The sequence below is a fragment of the Chiloscyllium plagiosum genome, unplaced genomic scaffold, assembly GCF_037043375.1.
Source record: "Chiloscyllium plagiosum isolate Xiang-an unplaced genomic scaffold, Cpla_swu_hap1 HiC_scaffold_53X, whole genome shotgun sequence".
NCBI lineage: Eukaryota > Metazoa > Chordata > Chondrichthyes > Orectolobiformes > Hemiscylliidae > Chiloscyllium > Chiloscyllium plagiosum.
The window spans coordinates 26,241,716-26,259,106 of record NW_028270191.1 but is presented as its reverse complement, the minus strand read 5'-3'; the positions used below and the strand labels follow the sequence as shown (position 1 = coordinate 26,259,106).

At 42.1% G+C, this 17,391-nt stretch overlaps 1 protein-coding gene across 2 annotated transcripts in view; it reads left to right on the top strand.

The window, feature by feature from the left end:
• The window catches only part of LOC122543209 (signal transducer and activator of transcription 5B-like), a 118,742-nt gene extending 115,000 nt beyond the window's left edge, over positions 1-3,742 (top strand). For both annotated transcript variants that reach the window (XM_043681675.2, XM_043681674.2), the window contains exon 21: positions 409-3,742. In XM_043681675.2, the coding sequence (XP_043537610.2) occupies positions 409-499 (91 nt within the window). In that variant the 3' untranslated portion in view covers positions 500-3,742. The remainder of the gene's footprint in view (positions 1-408) is intronic.
• The last annotated feature ends 13,649 nt before the right edge of the window (positions 3,743-17,391 follow it).

The following is a 17,391-nucleotide window of genomic DNA, read 5'->3' as shown; positions in this document are numbered from 1 at the left end:
CAGCTAAAAGGTGAAAGGATTTATACAGTTGACAAGTTAGATTGGTTGACACATCCTATAAGCCCATTGGCCACCTGTTCATTCATAAATTATTTGCAGCTACCCATTGTTCAAAATCGATAAGCATGTTGAATTCATCTCACTCAACTTCTGACCTTAGCTGTCAGCTGAATCTCAGTCCTAACCCTATTTTTGTATAGTACCACATATGTTTAGGGTTCTGTATAGCAAATTATGATTCAATAACTTTATATAGCTTAGTAAAGCTAGAATATTAATTTCAATAGTAAATACAACATATAATTGGAATCAGTGAAAAAATTAATTGAAACTTTTACTACATGACTACACTTTTAGAAACAGTAATGTCAATCCTGACTTTTCTTTTCTTCCTTCTCTGCCCCCCAGTGTGGAAAACATTCCGGTGCCCTCGGAGTTTGAGCTGAATGCACTCCTGAATACAGTGGATATGTCTCTAATGAATTCAACTGAGTTTTAAAATGCCTGTGAGTTTCAGAACGAGGATTCTCAAATGCCAAGTTATCCAGGTGGCTGTTTGTCACAAAAAGGATTAATTTTGTCAGTTGTGAACTCTGAATTAAGATTTCTGTTCACTTTTTTTATTGCATTTTCCTGTACAAACTGCAAAATAAGAGCAAACCCAATTTAACCAATGTTAATAGACAATTTTCTTCTCTTTCCCAGTGAGGAAAGTATCTACCTCTTGTGGTGCCTGGGGTCATAGGAATGTTAATGCCACCTTCTCCATTTCAACAGGATTTTTGTGTGGAGATGCTGAGTAGAGGGCAGACAATTTTGTTCATGGCTGAAGCAAAGCATGGGCACCTTGGATATTTAAAATGGAAATGAAATTGAACATAAATTTTTGTTAGTATAGGAAACTTGGTCGAGTCAAATCTGCTTAAATCCAATATATTAATGGATTCTGTTAGATGTCAGCAGAATTTAGTCCAGAGGGGAGTAAACAAGTTTGTAAAACTGAAAATTGACTCAATGTATTGAGAAGTTGTTGCAGGCTGAGAGCTTGAGATCTGTTAATTTTGTGGTCAAGTAGCTAACACAAGCTGATGTGTTTTATAAGATCGATCAAATCTGCATAATAGTACTGATGACTTATGTCTGTGCAAAAAAAATTGAATTAAGTAGTGCAGATAACACAACAAAGTGAAAATGTAGTACTTGATTGAAATTAACAAGACAGTTCAAAGCATTGCAATTTTTCCTAGCCTGGAATAGTTCCCCATCTATTGACAATTACATTGTAGCACAAATAAGCAGTTTTTCAAAGTAAATATTGAAAGAATATAGTAGTGTTTGCAATTAATCAAAAATCCAAAGTTTCGCATTACCCTGTGTATTTTTAAAAGTTAATCAAGTAAAATTGAGTGCACTAAATTTACTGCCAATCTAGTTTGGGAAGCAGTTAGTAGAATGGGACGTTTAAGGAAATCGTCTGCAGAAGATTGAGGCAATGACCTGGGTCCTCCTTACAGTGATTTGTGATTTCAAATTTTGCAGGACCAGTGTTTTTAAGGAAATCTATTTAAGGGATGAAGGTACCTTTTATAAGATCCGTGGTAGTAAATGGGATCTTTCAGTAGAATTATGGCAATATTATATAATGCACATTCACTTTGCAGTGTTATTCAAATGGTCAATGTTAAAATTGGTACACCTGTATTAGAAATATTTTCAAGTGCCCTGTTGGAACAGGCTCCACTGCAAGTTAGGATCCTTTTAGAGACTTAAAATGCCTCACAACAGGCTTGAGGGTTATCGTTGGGAAGGGTCTGACAGGGGTGCCTGAAACCAAATTGACCAAGTGAACAGGTGATGGTCATAGGTTAATGGAGAGAAGGTGTAATCAGTGTGGTTGCATTTTTGTGAAAGTTGAAAAATAAAACTCTGACTAGAAAAATATGTACCTGGACGCTGATAACTAGCATTTAATGTCTAGTTTGTAACAGTGCAAAAGTAATAATTCATGGAATAAAGAGGACGAGAGTGATATTGGATACAGAATTGACTGAGTGATAGGAAACGATAGTGGCAAATCAGTTTTTTTCAGACCAGAAAAAGGTTTGTACAAGAGGTCCCCTTGCTTGTCTTGATGTATATAAGTGATATAGACCTTGGGGTACAAGGCACAATTTCCAAATGTGACCATGATACAGAACCTGAAAGCATTGTAAACAAAGATGGGGATAATGTAGCACTTCAAAAGGATGTAGACAAATTGGAATGGATGGAGAAGTGGTCGATGAAATTTAATGGCTGAGAAATGTGAAGTGATTTTTTTTGTTTGTTTTACATGGTGTCGCTGCATTCGTTTTACCAAAGGATACAGTTCTGAAGGGAATGCAGGAGCAGGTGGACCTGGGTGTGTATGTGCAGACGTTTTGGAAGATGAAGTTTTTCATCCAGTTCTAGGTGCCACACTTAAGGACAGATGTGATGGTATTAGGGAAAAGTGCGAAACAGTTTCTACAAATTGGTTCCAGGGATGAGGAACTTGATTTAACATAGATGGATGGGAGAGGTTGGCATTGGTTTTCCTTGGGGAAGAGAAGGTTGAGGAGTAGATGTATTCGTTATCATGAGGGGCCTGGACAGATTAAATAGAGAAAAAACATTCCCACGCTTGAAAGGAGTGAGAACCAGAGAGCATAGATTGAAGGTAACTAGCAAGAGGAGCAATGGCGATGTGAGAAACCTTTTCACACAGTGAACAGTTAGGATCTGAAATGTATTTCCTGTGTGTGTGGGGAGGCAGGTTCCATCAGGCACTCGAGGGAATCAAATTATTTTCTGAAAAAGAAGAATATAGGGGGTTATGAGGAGGAGCTATGAAAATGGCACTACATAAATGAATCCTTCAGAGAACCACCGCAGACACAGTGGGCCAAAAGGCTGCTTGTGTTGTAATAATTCAATAAATAAGTTATTTGGTTAATGTAATTTACGCACAAATTGGAGCAAAAGGAAAAATCGATCATGAAATTATAAATGGCTCATCAATACTACTCCAATACAGTGTATATTCTAGTCTACTCTACCATAAACTCTACCTGCCCGTTTAATCTTATTTCACACACCATGTACACTCTAACCTTACAAAGGCAAACCCTTGAGATTAAATGGGTAGGTAATATTCTGTATAAATCCTTACTCATCCCCAAAGGTAATCCAATCCAGAATAGACATCTATTTTTAACATTTTAGTGATTGAAACTTGGCTTGCTGTCCTCCATGAACTCTTCCCTTGGTTACCTTACTCCATATAAACAGAGTCTGATGCAAAAGCATGATCTTTAAATGTTTCTATTTGTGCTGTTACATTAGCTCTTATGAGTTAGTGTGTTTCAGTTTTGCTTTCTGGGATACTTGCCTTCTTTAGACTTCATGGAAGTAATTCCTTGATTTGACTCTTTATTTTTCCTCTCGATATAGTATTACAGATTTTGAAATCCACTGTATATATGAAATTATAATCCGAAATGGAACTTCGTAGAGCTTAACTTTAAAAGTCATAAACTAGGTGCTTTTTCACTTTATTATTAATGCAGTTTGACTGTATCTTGTTTTCTGTACCAGCAACGTAACTCTTTCTGTTATGTTTTTTTCCATTTCCACTTGCTGTTTTAAGGCATAGGAATTAGAGTGAATGATGTTGGCGTGTATAAAAGCTGAGAATAAAAGCCTTAGCTTTTAGAAAATGCAACATGTCTGTCTTTAATTTTCCATCAAATTGACTTTGAAGAAATATTCCCATCCCTCTACTTGCCCCCTTGTTTTAATCCTGAAGGGGCACAGTAATGGGGAGACATGAGCAAAGTGGGAATGTCACTGTACCAGTCATTCAGAGAGAGAAAGTGAGGGCTGCAGATGCTGGAGATCAGAGCTGAAAATGTGTTGCTGGAAAAGCGCAGCAGGTCAGGCAGCATCCAAGGAGCAGGAGAATCGACGTTTCGGGCATAAGCCCTTCTTCAGGAATGAGGAAAGTGTGTCCAGCAGGCTAAGATAAAAGGTAGGGAGGAGGGACTTGGGGGAGGGGCTTTGGAAATGCGATAGGTGGAGGGAGGTCAAGGTGAGGGTGATAGGCCGGAGTGGGGTGGGGGCGGAGAGTTCAGGAAGATGATTGCAGGTTAGGAAGGCGGTGCTGAGTTCGAGGGATTTGACTGAGACAAGGTGGGGGGAGGGGAAATGAGGAAACTGTAGAAATCTGAGCTCATCCCTTGTGGTTGGAGGGTTCCCAGGCAGAAGATGAGGCGCTCTTCCTCCAACCGTCATGTTGCCATGGTCTGGCGATGGAGGAGTCCAAGGACCTGCATTCAGAGACCCAGGTTATTGGGGAACATAAATTCCATGACTGCAGGTGGTAAAATTTGAGTTTAATTCCTAAATCTGGAATTTAAACACTAGTCTAATGGTGACAGTGAAGCCATTATCGTAAGAACTCTTGAAGCTTTAGGGTAAGAAATCTGTCCTCCTCACCTGGTCTGACTACAGTAATGTGATTGACTCCTAGCTGCCCTCTGAAATGGCCCAAGAAGCCACTTGTTGTATCAAACCACCATGAAGTTCAAACAAAATTAGGTCAATGCTGGATGGTCCAGCAGGTTGAAGTGCTGGAAATGACCATGATGAACCCTATTTTGTTGACCCTACAAAGCCTTCCTTCCTAACATGGGTAAAGGAGAATCCAAAGAGATTCTACAAGAAGATGAAGAGTAACTAGGGAGAGAATAGGGCCCCTTAAAGCTCAACAAGGCTGTCTATGTGTGGAACTGCAGAGGATTGGTGAGATCCTAAATGAATATTTTGTCGGTATATACTGTGGAGGCTAGGGAACTCAAAAGAGTAATGTCTTGAAAAGAGCCCACATTACAGAAGAGGAAGTGCTGGAGATCTTAAAAAGCATACAGATAGATAAATTCCAAGGACCTGATCAAGTGTATCCCAGAATGTGGGAAGTCAGGGAAGAAATTGCCGGGCTGCTAGCAGAAATATTTATATCATCAATAGGCATGGATGATATACCAGAAAACTGGAAGGTGGCTAATGTTGTGCTGTTAGTTAAGAAAGACCAGGGAACTACGGACCAGTGAGTCTAATGTCAGTGGTGGGTAAGTTATTAGAGGTGATTCTGAGAGACAGGACCTTCATGCTTTTCAAAAGGCAAGGACAGATTTGGGATAGTCAGCACAGCTTTGTGCATGGGAAATCCTCTCCGTTTGATTGAGGATTTTGAATAGGGGACCAAGAAGATGGATGAAGACAGAGCAGTAGACATTGTCTACATGGACTTTGGCAAGGCCTTTTTAACAAAGTTCCCCATGGTGGACTGGTTATTAAGATTTGATCGTGTGGGAGGGCTGGCCAATCAGATACAAAATTGGCTTGATGATAGGAGACGGGGAGGAGGTAGAGGGTTGCTGTTCAGACTGGTGGTCTGTGACCATGGTGTGTTGAAAGGACCAGTGCTGGCTCCACTGGTGTTCGTCATTTATATAAAAACATTTGGATGAGAATATAGGAGGCATGGTCAGTAGTTTGCGGATAACACCAAAATCTTAGATAACCTTCACTATCCACTATAGCAAGATTATAAAGGGATCTTGACCAACTGCGCCAGTGGGCTGAGGAATTAAACAAGGGGGCGTTTAATTTAGATAAATGCAAGGTGTTGCATTTTTATAAAACAAAGTAGGGCAAGATTTACACTGTTAATGGGAGGGCCCTGAAGAGTGTTGTCAAAAAGAGACCTAGGGTTGCATGCATATAGTTCTTTGAAGGTGGCATCACAAGTAGACAGGGTAGTGAAGAAGGCATTTGGCATGCTAGCCTTCAGACAGAGCATTGAGTACAGGAGTTGGGACATCATGTTACAACTGTACAAGACATTGAGGCCACATTTGGAGTACTGTGTATAATTCTGGGAATTATAGTGGAAAGGGTGCAGAAAACCTTTATCAGGATGTGACTGAGACTGGAGGGTTTGAACTCTAAGAGGAGGCTAGATAAGCTAGGACCTTTTTCCCTGGAGCATAAGAGGCTGAGGGGTGACCTTTCTTTGGGTTTATCAAATCATACGGAGCATGAATAACCAAGGCCTTCTCCCCAGGATATTGGAGTCCAAAACTAGAGGGCATAGGTTTTAGGTGAGAGGAGGAAGATTTAAAAGGGAGCTGAGGAGCAATGTTTTTCCTCACAGGGTGGTACGCGTGTGGAACAAGCTGCCAGAGGAAGTGGTGGAGGCTGGTACAATTACAACATTTACAACGCATCTGGTTGGGTATATGAATAGGGTGCTGGCAAATGAGACTAAATAAAAACTGGAAGAACTGTGGATGCTATAAATGGGAAACAAAAACAGAAATTGCTGGAAAAGCTCAGCAGGTCTGGCAGCATCTGTGGAGAGAAGTCCCATTTAAGATTTCAGGTCAAGTGGCCCTTCCTCAGAACTAGTTCAGTTCAGGAAACCTGGTTGGTTTGGATGAGTTGGGCTGAAGGGCCTGTTTCCATGATGTATGATTCTAACTCTATATATAAGGTTAGTGCTAAAATCGATATCTTAGACTAGTCAAGTAACAGCCTGATGTAGCCATACTCATGGAATCCTATCTTTATAATGTCCCGAACACCACCATCAACCTCCCTGGATATGTCCTGCCCAACCAGCAGGACAGACCCACCAGAGCTGAGACCATATCTGGGAGCTCTCAACATTGACTCTAGACCCCATGAAGTCTCATGGTATGGGCAAGAAAACCTGCAGATTTACCACCAATCACTACACTCCCTGTCACGGTATGTCCTGTCAACAAAAAGGAGGATTAATCGAACCCAGCCCCTCAGGTGAGGGCGACTGTACTTGACATCAAGGCATTTGACTGTGACATCAAGTTCCCTGGAAAAATTGGAATCGAGGGGGGGGAAGCTGTCTGTTGGTCAGTGATACCTAACGAAAAGGAAGATGGTTGTGGTTGTTGGAGATCTGTCATTGCAGTCACAGGGCAGCCCTGCGGGAAGTTTTCAGGGTGGATGTTTTCCGAGTCCACCTGTTCAGAGATGTTATACATCTCTAGAGCTGGGTGGGTTTGAAACAGTCTGTGTCCATATACAGCAAGACATGGACAACATCCAGGTTTGGGCTGAGAAGTGGCTTGAATGTTATTTGTTATGTAAGTACCAGGCAATGACCATTTCCAACAAGCAAGTTTCCAACCACTGCCCCTTGGCATTCAATAGCATTATCATTGCTGAATCACCCACTATTCAACTTCCTGGGGATTATCATTGACCAGAAACTCAATAGACCAGTCTTATCCATACTGTGGCTACACATCAGGTGAGAGGCCAGGAATACTGTTGCAAAGGACTCTCTCACTGAAGCCTATCCACTGTCTACAAAGCACAAGTCAAGACTGTGACTACTGCTTGCAAGTTCCCCTCCAAGCCCCACACCATCCTGACTTGGAATTTTTTATTCACTAGTGGGACATGGGCATAGCAGGCTGGCCCAGTATTTATTGCCCATCCCTAGTTGCCCCTTGAAGGTGGGTGTGAGCCGCCATATTGAACCTCTGCAGTCCACCTGCTGTAGGTTGACCCACAATGCCCTTGGGGAGGGAATTCCAGGATTTTGACCCAGTGACACTGAAAGAACGATATATTTCCACGTCAGGCTGGTGAGTGGCTCAGAGGGGAACTTGCAGGGGGTGGTGTCCCCGTGTATCTGCTGCCCTCCTTCTGGATAGAAGTGGTTGTGAGTTTGGAAGGTGCTGTCTGAGGAGGCTTGGTGAATATATCTTTGTGTCGCTGAGTTAAAATCCTGTTGTTCTCTTCTGAGCTACACTGTGCGTGTCCCTACACCGCATGGAATGTAGTGGTTAAGTTGCCACCTCCAGGGAATTGGGGTTGGGTAATAAATGCTGACCTGATCAGTAGCACCTACATCCTATGAGCAACTTCTTAAAAATCCAATCATTCAAGTCCCCATTAGAAAGAAATTAGAAATACCTTCTATTTATAGAGCACCTTTCACAACCTCCAGTTGTGAAATGTTTTTTAAACAATTAATTGCACTTGAAATGTAGTCAGTTACAATGGAAATAAATGGCAACTCATTTTTGCACAGCAACTTCCAACAAGCAGCAATGTGTTAATGATCATGTAATCTATTTTAGTTAGTTGAGTGATAAGTATTTGCCCAGGATACTAAGGAGAATTCCCCAGCTTTTCTTCCAAGATAACTACAGAAGGACATTCATATTACCCTCGACAGATGGATCCTTAATGCAACATATCATTTGAAAAATGTGACCACCTTCAGTACAAAGTTAATGCAGTATTGCCTATCTGACAATGCACTGGTCAAACTGCCTTCTACTCCCTTCACATTGAAAGTCAGCCTAGGTGAGCCCAGATGTTGGTATCTACACCCTGTTTCCAGTAGGGGGTGTGGATAGCGATGGGGTTGAAGCTAACTCGGCCTATTTCTTTCCTACCCCTTGTTGGAATGGAACCTCTTTCCTTCCTGGTCTCTATAGTCTATTATAATAGATATATATAATATAATAGCCAACTGTGTCATTAGGATTGATTGGTTCTGTTTCTGGAATGTTTGAGACTTCTCAGCTGCTGATGCCATTACTTGTTATGCTTTGATACTCTTATGACTTGGAGTTCATAATAGCAAATTTACTTTGAAATTATTTTCAGTTGAATTAGTGAAAACCCAGAACATAAAATATTGGATATCTGTTGGCTCATCTGGTACAGCAGAGGTCTGCTAACACTGGCATCCTTAGGTGGTTGGTTCAATCCTGACTTGAAGGGATATGAGTCTTGGGGCTCTGATGGTGTTGTGATAGTGTCCCTACCTGTGAGCCAGGAAGCCTGGATCCAAGTCCCACCTGTCCAGAAGTATATAATAAGGTAGAAAATTTAAAAATAGCTATTAAAAAAAATGATTATAGTGTAACTTACTACTATCGAATGCCAACAGTATACCTTAGGTTATTCCTGAATTTTAACATGAACCACCTTTTCGTTTAAGAAATTGTTTTGTGTGTGTGTGTCTGCCTGCGAGACTGCTGTTAAGTCTGCAACACTTTCTCAGTGAAGCTCTCTCTGAATCCCATCACCCTTTAGTTCAGGACACATGCCATTTTAGACTCCCTGCTATTTCTACACCTCAATCCAGCTGTCTTTGCACATACCATGTGTTGAATGTGGGAGCTTGCTTATGTGAATTTTCCAACTAAGCGTAGCCTTGAGCCATAATGTAGGTTGACACTTCTGGTGCAAATGTCAGTTGTGTCATCTTTCAGAAGAAACCAATCCCTGACTGCCCTCTTGGGGATGTAAAGTATTTAAAAGATGAGCAAGGGATTTCTGCCCATTTCCCAGTCAACATTCCTCGCTTGACCACACCACTCAAAATAGCAGGATGTTTCTGGCTTTTAATAAGTGCCATGTTTGAGGATCTAGGCTGGGGGAACTACCTGGAACTTTGAAGTGAGAGGTTTTGTTTGAAGCACTCTTCTTGTTTTTAAAAAAAATAAAATCTGTGTCTTCTACACATTCGGCCATGAAGGAAATAGGATGAGGTGGGGGACAGGAAAATGCACTTGATGTGGTGTCTGCTTTTCTGTCACACGCTAATGAAAGCCTTACCATTGAGTCTGTGCTCTTTAACAGGGGTGAGCACCATTTCTGTGAAATGACCCAAAGACTGATGATACTATCATCTATTCATCCAAGTATGAATCCAGTTTCACCCACTGATTTTCTTCTGTTCTGGAGGTTTGTTATTTACTATGATATTCCAGTAACTTGCCAAAGTGAACTGTCTTCATATTTTAAGCCTACCATAGCCTTACTTGATCTGTCCTTACTCAGACTTTCACCCAATCAGGTACGGACCTGATAGACTGAATAGTCATTTTTTTGTTTAGACGGTAGACCTTTGTGACTCTGGCAAATGCCAGCACATCAGAGGTTTGTAATCTAAACAGAAATGAAACAGTTTCTGTTTTGTCTTGCTTCAACAAGTGTTCAATTAAAAAGGCAAATGACTACTGCCTGACATGATGACTGGTTGTTGAGAAATTCCTAACATTACCTGAAATGTATTTTGAAGGAGATATTAGCAGAAGGATACCTCTGAGCAAGTACAGTATTCAAACATTACTCTCAATATTCTGACAATGCTGACAATTAAAGGGCTCCATTAGGGAAGGTGGGGGTCAGGGTTATTGTCAGCAAAACATCTGCTGAATCAGTTTGTTTGGCTAGTTGTATCTTGCCAAGTTGCATAACATGAAATGGGAATGCAATATTAATCTTAATTGGACCAAATACGTTTTGTTTCGGAATTGAGCCGGAGGTATTTTCTGTTCTAGTTGAGAAGTGGAAGATTGTAATAACTTCAGATCCCTGTCACACACAGAATTCGTTCTACTGCTCTTCCCAAGTAGCCCTTTGAAGATTGCTGGTAGCTAAGTTGACGTGGTCCTCATCACTTTCTCTCCAGTGCCATGCCATATTGATGTTTGTTTCACTTTACTATGTCTGTATTATTTGTTCATTTCCTGCCTCTCCATCCCCCTCCACAAAAAAACACCATAGCAGCTCTTGGTATGTGGGTGACTCATACTGAATGCAGTTTATTAACAAGATGACTGAATTTCCCACCTTCTACGAAGGCTTCTTTGTTAAAAGCTATTGTGTAAGAGCTTGATGTGTGTATTTGAGTACACTCACTTGGAAGTGAGCATTTTATGTCTTCAGGTGTACTAATTACCACCCACATCACATTAAGCTAAGTGCCTTTTTTATTTTAACTGTTGTTCAGATGGTGACTATGCAGAAACAGAGAATATGTTAGTATATCTGAGCTATACCAAAATATGAAAAATGCCATATTAGTCATACTGTCAAAGGGAAGATGTTAGAAGCTGCTATTAAAGAAATTATAGCTGAGAACACTGTGTTCAAGGACCTTTGGCAGAGTCAATATGGCTTTGAGCCAGCAGGCCAGAGTTCAAGTCTAATGTCTATCAGATTGATACCATAACATGTCCGAGCAGGCTAATTACCTATTATCCTTTCTTGTTTATCAGTGCTCACTAACTTTATCGCTGTAACACAATTATTGTGAGTAAGACAGTCAGTGACCTACAAGCTTTTGTGGCAAACATTTCAGGGATATTCCAGAAAGTGCAGAATATGGGCGGCACGGTGGCACAGTGGTTAGCACTGCTGCTGCCTCACAGCGCCAGAGACCCGGGTTCAATTCCTGCCTCAGGTGACTGACTGTGTGGAGTTTGCACGTTCTCCCTGTGTCTGTGTGGGTTTCCTCCGGGTGCTCCGGTTTCCTCCCACAGTCCAAAGATGTGCAGGTCAGGTGAATTGGCCATGCTAAATTGCCCGTAGTGTTAGGTAAGGGGTAAATGCAGGGGATGGGTGGGTTGCGCTTCGGCGGGGCGGTGTGGACTTGTTGGGCCGAAGGGCCTGTTTCCACACTAAGTAATCTAATCTAATCTAATAGATACATTACAACAAATAACAAAAATTCTAAGGGATGGACTTGCCACCTGTAGTCAACTGAAAATGTTAAAGGTAGCATCAAATTCAAAGAAAAAGTGCTTCTAATAGTGCAAAGATAGGTCAGAAGATTGGACAGAATATAAAAACCAGATTAAATAAGGAGGGAAAAATCTGAGTACGAGGGAAAGTTAGCCAAAAATATAAAAACAGGAAATGTTTCTTCAGATATTTAGAAAATAATTAACAAAGTAGTGTTGGTCCTACAGAAAATGAGTCTGGGAAATTATCAATGAACGGAGAGATGGCGGACAAATTGAACCAGTTATTTTGCATCAGTCTTTACTCGAGAGAATACAAGTAATGTTCCTGAAATAGTTGTAAATCAGGAATTGAAGGGGAAGAAGGAACTCAAGAATATTACAATTACCAGGGAAATAGTGCTGAATATGTTGTGAACTTGCAGTTCCAACAAGTCTTAGGGTCCTGATTGATAGATTTCATCTTAGTCATAAAAGAAGTAGCTAGTGAAATTATTAATGAGTTGAGTTTAGTTTACCAAACCACATTAGATGCAGGGAAAGTTCTTTTAGATTGGAAAATAGGTAATGTAACTCCTATATTCAAAAAAGGGGGAGACAAAAAGCAGGACACAATAGGCCAGTCAGTTTAATATCTGTCATAGGGAACATATTAGAAGCTATTATGAGGGATGTTATAACAAGGCACCTGGATAAATTCAAGGCAAGCAGACAGTGTCAACATGGTTTTGTTAAAGAGAATTAATTGATCCTTAACTAATTAATTGGAATTCTTGAACTAACTTGTACTGTAGATAAAGGAGAATGAGTGTATGTGCTAGAGTATCAGGCAGATGCCTCAAGGTGCTGCAAGAACAGCGTGGGCCAATCTACCTTGTCCTCAACATACTGAGGGTTCAGAGAGAGGAAGCAGTCGTAGAATTTTGCAGCACTGAGGAAGCTATTTGGTACATTACCATGTCTACTTTTAAAAAGCTATTCAGTTATTTCTCGTGCCCTTTTAAGTTTGCTTTTTTTAAGTATTTACCTACTTCCTTTATTTTTAAAGCTTTATCAGAACGTGTTCCCACTTAAGACATCAATGCCCTATGAGAATCTTGTTATAAACAAAAATCTCCTAAATGCTCCTACTCACCTCTCTTCCTCCTTTTGATGATGATTTTTAAATTGACATGTCTCGTTACCAAATCACCAGTGAAAATGGATTCCAGAGTTGTTTCAGCAAAAGCCCTCGTAAATTTGAACATCATCTTATTTAAGTCTCCTGCTGCCCTGTTCTATATATTTAAAAAATTGGTTTCTGAGATCTTTCCTAATAACCAAAGCTCCTTATTCCAGGCATCATTTTATTGAAATCCCTGATGTGCCCTTTCTATGGACAGTACTTAAATGTGTCCAAATCAGTGATTGGTACAGATCTGACATCACCTCAGAACTGTGACTCTTCCCACTCCTCCAAATCTGCCCCATCATTCAAAAAAATCATGGCTGGCCTCAACTCTTGTTTTGTACCAGCTCCTTAAAGCCCTCAACCTGATGGGTCAAAATCAGGAATCAGCCAACTGAATCTTGTTTGAACAGCCTCCAAGACCCTTGAACCCCACCCTTCCAACCACAACAAGGACAGAACCCCCAAGTCCTCACCTTCCACCCCACCAACCTCTAGAAAAATCACATCATCCTCTGCCACTTCCACCAGCTACAAACAGACCCCACCTCCAGAGATATTTCCCACCCCACCCCTATCTGCATCTCATAAAGACCATTCCCTCCGCGACTCCTTTGTCAGGTCCATGCCCCTCCCCTCCCGGCACCTTCCCATACCACTGTAAGAATTGTAAAACCTGCGCCCCCACCCCCACCCCTACTTCCAAATGAGCCTTCCACATCAGTCAGAGATTTACCTGCACTTCCACACAAGTCATCTAATGTATCCGTTGATCCCGCTGCGGTCCCCTCTACATTTGGGAGACTGGACGCCTCCTTGCAGAATGCTTCAGAGAACAGCTCCGGGACACCCACACCAACCAACCCCACCACCCTGTGGCCAAACACTCCCCCTCCCACTCCGCCAAAGAAATGAGTCCTGGGCCGCCTCCACCATCAAAGCCCAACCACCTGATGCCTGGAGGAAGAATGCCTCATTTTCCACTTTCCACTTTGATCCCATGTGGTTGGAGGGTCCCAAAGTGGATTTCACCAGTTTCCTCATCCACACTCTCCCTCACCCCCCCCCCCCCCCCCCCGCCCCCCGCCCCCCATCCCACCTTACCCCAGATCCAACCTTCCAAATTGGCACTGTCCTACCTATCCATCTTCCCACCTATCCGCTACACTCTCCCCTCTGACCTATCACCTTCACCCCCACCTTCATCTACCTATCACATTCCCAGCTACCAATCCCCTAGCCCCACCCCCCTCCTATTTGTGTCTCAGCCCCCTTGGGCCACCCCCTCATTCCTGATGAAGAGCTTATGCTCAAAACGTCGACTCTCCTGCTCCTCGGATGCCACCTGACCTGCTGTGCTTTTCCAGCACCACACTCTTCAACTCTGATCTCCAGCATCTGCAGTCCTCATTTGCTCCCTGATAAAATGTTGCTCACTGCTCCACTTCATCACCTCTTCCCGATATTGCCGTAGTCATGTCCTAGCTCATTGCTCCCGTTTCATTCCTGTAACCACATTGTTCTGGGAAAAATAGAGCAAAGACTTTGTTTAGTTCTTTATTCCTCCATAAGATTATTTTAAATCACTAACTGATCTCATCTTTTTACCTACTCATCTACTTTTCATATCTTTAGTAAATCCTTTACAACTCACTGTTCATTGTTCTTTGTACTGCCTCTGATTTTTTAAAATCATTTTTGTTTCCCTTTTAATATTTCCTTTGAATTTGCCCTAAATTTTGTTACCTGCCCTCTTTTTTTTCCCAAGTGTCACTTTAACTTTAAGCTAATGCTTCAAATTGGATTGCTTCCATTTCAAGCACCTGCCCTCCCCCCCCCCCCCCCCCCCCCCCAAATCAAACACTTCCAGGGACAGGGACAGCACGGGATTAGATACAGAGTAAAGTTCTCTCTACACTGTCCCCCCCCCCCCCCCCCATCAAACTCTCCCAGGGAAAGGTACAGAATGGGATTAGATACAGAGTAAAGCGCTCTCTACACTGTTCCCCCCCCAATCAAACACTCCCAGGGACAGCATGGGGTTAGATAAAGAGTAAAGCTCTCCGTATACTAACTCAGATTGCACCAAGATTTTCAAAGGTACTTTGGGAAAAAATCTGCCTGTTCTGATTAGATGAGATTAGATTACTTAGTGTGGAAACGGGCCCTTCGGCCCAGCTAGTCCACACCGACCCTCCGAAGAGCAACCTACCCAGACCCATTCCTCTACATTTAGCCCTTCACCTAACACTACGGGCAATTTAGCATGGCCAATTCACCTAACCTGCACATTTGTTTTTGGATTGTAGGAGGAAACCGGAGCACCCAGAGGAAACCCACGCAGACACGGGGAGAATGTGTAAACTCCACATAGACAGTCGCCTGAGGCGGGAATTGAACCTAGGTTTCTGGCGCTGTGAGGCAGCAGTGCTAACCACTGTGTCACCGTATCGCCCATTTAGATTAAATTCCCTACAGTGTGGAAACAGGCCCTTCGGCCCAACCAGTCCACACCGACTCTCTGAAGAGTAACCCAGACCCATTTCCCTCTGACTAATGCACCTAACACTATGGACAATTTAGCATGGTTAATTCACCTAACCTGCACAATTGAAATGATAGGAAGGTAAAGAGCATAGGAAGGAAATTGGAACAGTGGTATCGTGCATTAGTCAGAGGGAAATAGGACTGGGCGGGGTTACTCTTCGGAGGGTCGGTGTGGACTTGTTGGGCCGAAGGGCCTGTTTCCACACTCGGTAATCTAATCTAATCTAACAGGTGTATGTAAACTGTGCACATAATGATACATTTTAAGAATCAATTTTTTTTATTGTATCTGATCAGGCTCAACTGACCTGCAGCTAACATTTGCATATGTAATTGACTTAATAGAATGAAAGCTGTGTACATTGACTAATGCCAATAAGGGGTGGTTCATATATAAATTGGTTCTCCCAAGTGTTCCACTTGTCTCACTGAGCAGGATACCATCACGATGAGCATCATTGACAACCGCTGCATCTCTGTTTGGGGTTGAAGGCAATGTTCAGACAGCTGTCTTCCATCTGACGCTCCATGGGTGTTGGTCTTTCTTTGTCTCTCTGCCCCCATGCCTCCCTCCCCCTCCATGACAGCAGTGCTACTGCCTGTTGCTCTGACTCATTTCTGGATTGCGAGTCATCGTTCATACTAAAAATTGACTTGAATTGAGGAAACTTCCCTTTCTAACAGCTTTTTTTAAAAAAAATGTGTTATTTCTTGTGTGGTTTCAAATCCCTTTTGTCATCTTCATTTTCTTTCCTTCATAAATATTTCTAGGCTGCACATCTGCTATTGACATGCTGTCCCCTGTAATGCTGCTCAGAGGCTAGGTGTGAGCTATTGTACAAAATGCTGCCTGCTGTTTGGGGAGGGAGCTTGGCAATACCATTTGTCCTGTGACCAAGTACAGGAACTCTGCATAACAAAGATTAAACCCTGTGCCCCACCTAAATTTCATGAACTAGAACTGGCCAGATCTACAAAGCACCATCATTCACAGACAATAAATGGAAAAGCCCATATCTCATTTTGTATTTTAGTATTTGCTGAAGCAGTTTACCTGTAAGTACATCAACCTCATTAGCGCAGTGCCCTTATTGCACACACAAAAGGAATCCTATCGTGCTCGTAATTTCCCCTCTCATTGGTTTTAATTTGCCTCTCTCGTCCTTGCTACCTTACTGTGCTTCCACCAATGGAGGGGGTTCACCAGCACCATGAAAGATCCTTTTCAGTAGAAGTAATTCTGTATTCTATCTGTTTGTAAAAACCCCAGTTATGATTATCATCAGATCCTTCTGTGCTAAGATGCTAAGTTGTCTTGTTCCGACTACTGCAGGGCTCTATTAACAGCGAATGGTGGATTAAAAGGAGCAAGAGTTAGTTTTAGATTTATTAATATTGGCAGAGGTTGACTAGAGAGTATAGCTTTCCAATCGAAGCAGTATGACATTACAGTATCCAAACTGTGTGATATCTCGGAATGTATTACAAAAGCTCACCTTTTTCGACATGACAGCAACGCTGTGTGTTTATTAACATCAACTGAGATGGGTTCCTGGCAGAAATGTGTGCTTCTGTATAAGGTACACTTCCTCCAACCTGTTTGCCGTTTTCTTTTGTATGTTAATGGTGGTCAAACCACTTGTCAAACAAAAACACATGAATTATGAATTAGGAGCAGGAGTAGGCCGTTCGGCCTCTGAAGCCTGCTCTGCCATTCAGTAAGATAATGGCTCATCTGTTTGTATCAAATTCCGCATTCCCATCTACATCCAATAACTCTTTGATTCCTCTGTTAGACAAGGGTCTGTCCATTTCCGCATTAAATGTATATTCAATGAACCACTTCCACTGCCTTCTGAGACAGAGTTCCAAAGTCTCTCAGCCCTCTGAGGAAACAAAAGTTCTCTTCATGCCCTGTCCTGAAAGGGTATCCCCTAATTTTAAGAGTACCCCCTTCTGGACTCACTCACAAGAGCCAACACTATTTCCACATCCATCTTGTCCAGACCAGGCAGCATCTGGCGGCAGTTGTGGGCGGCACGGTGGCACAGTGGTTAGCAC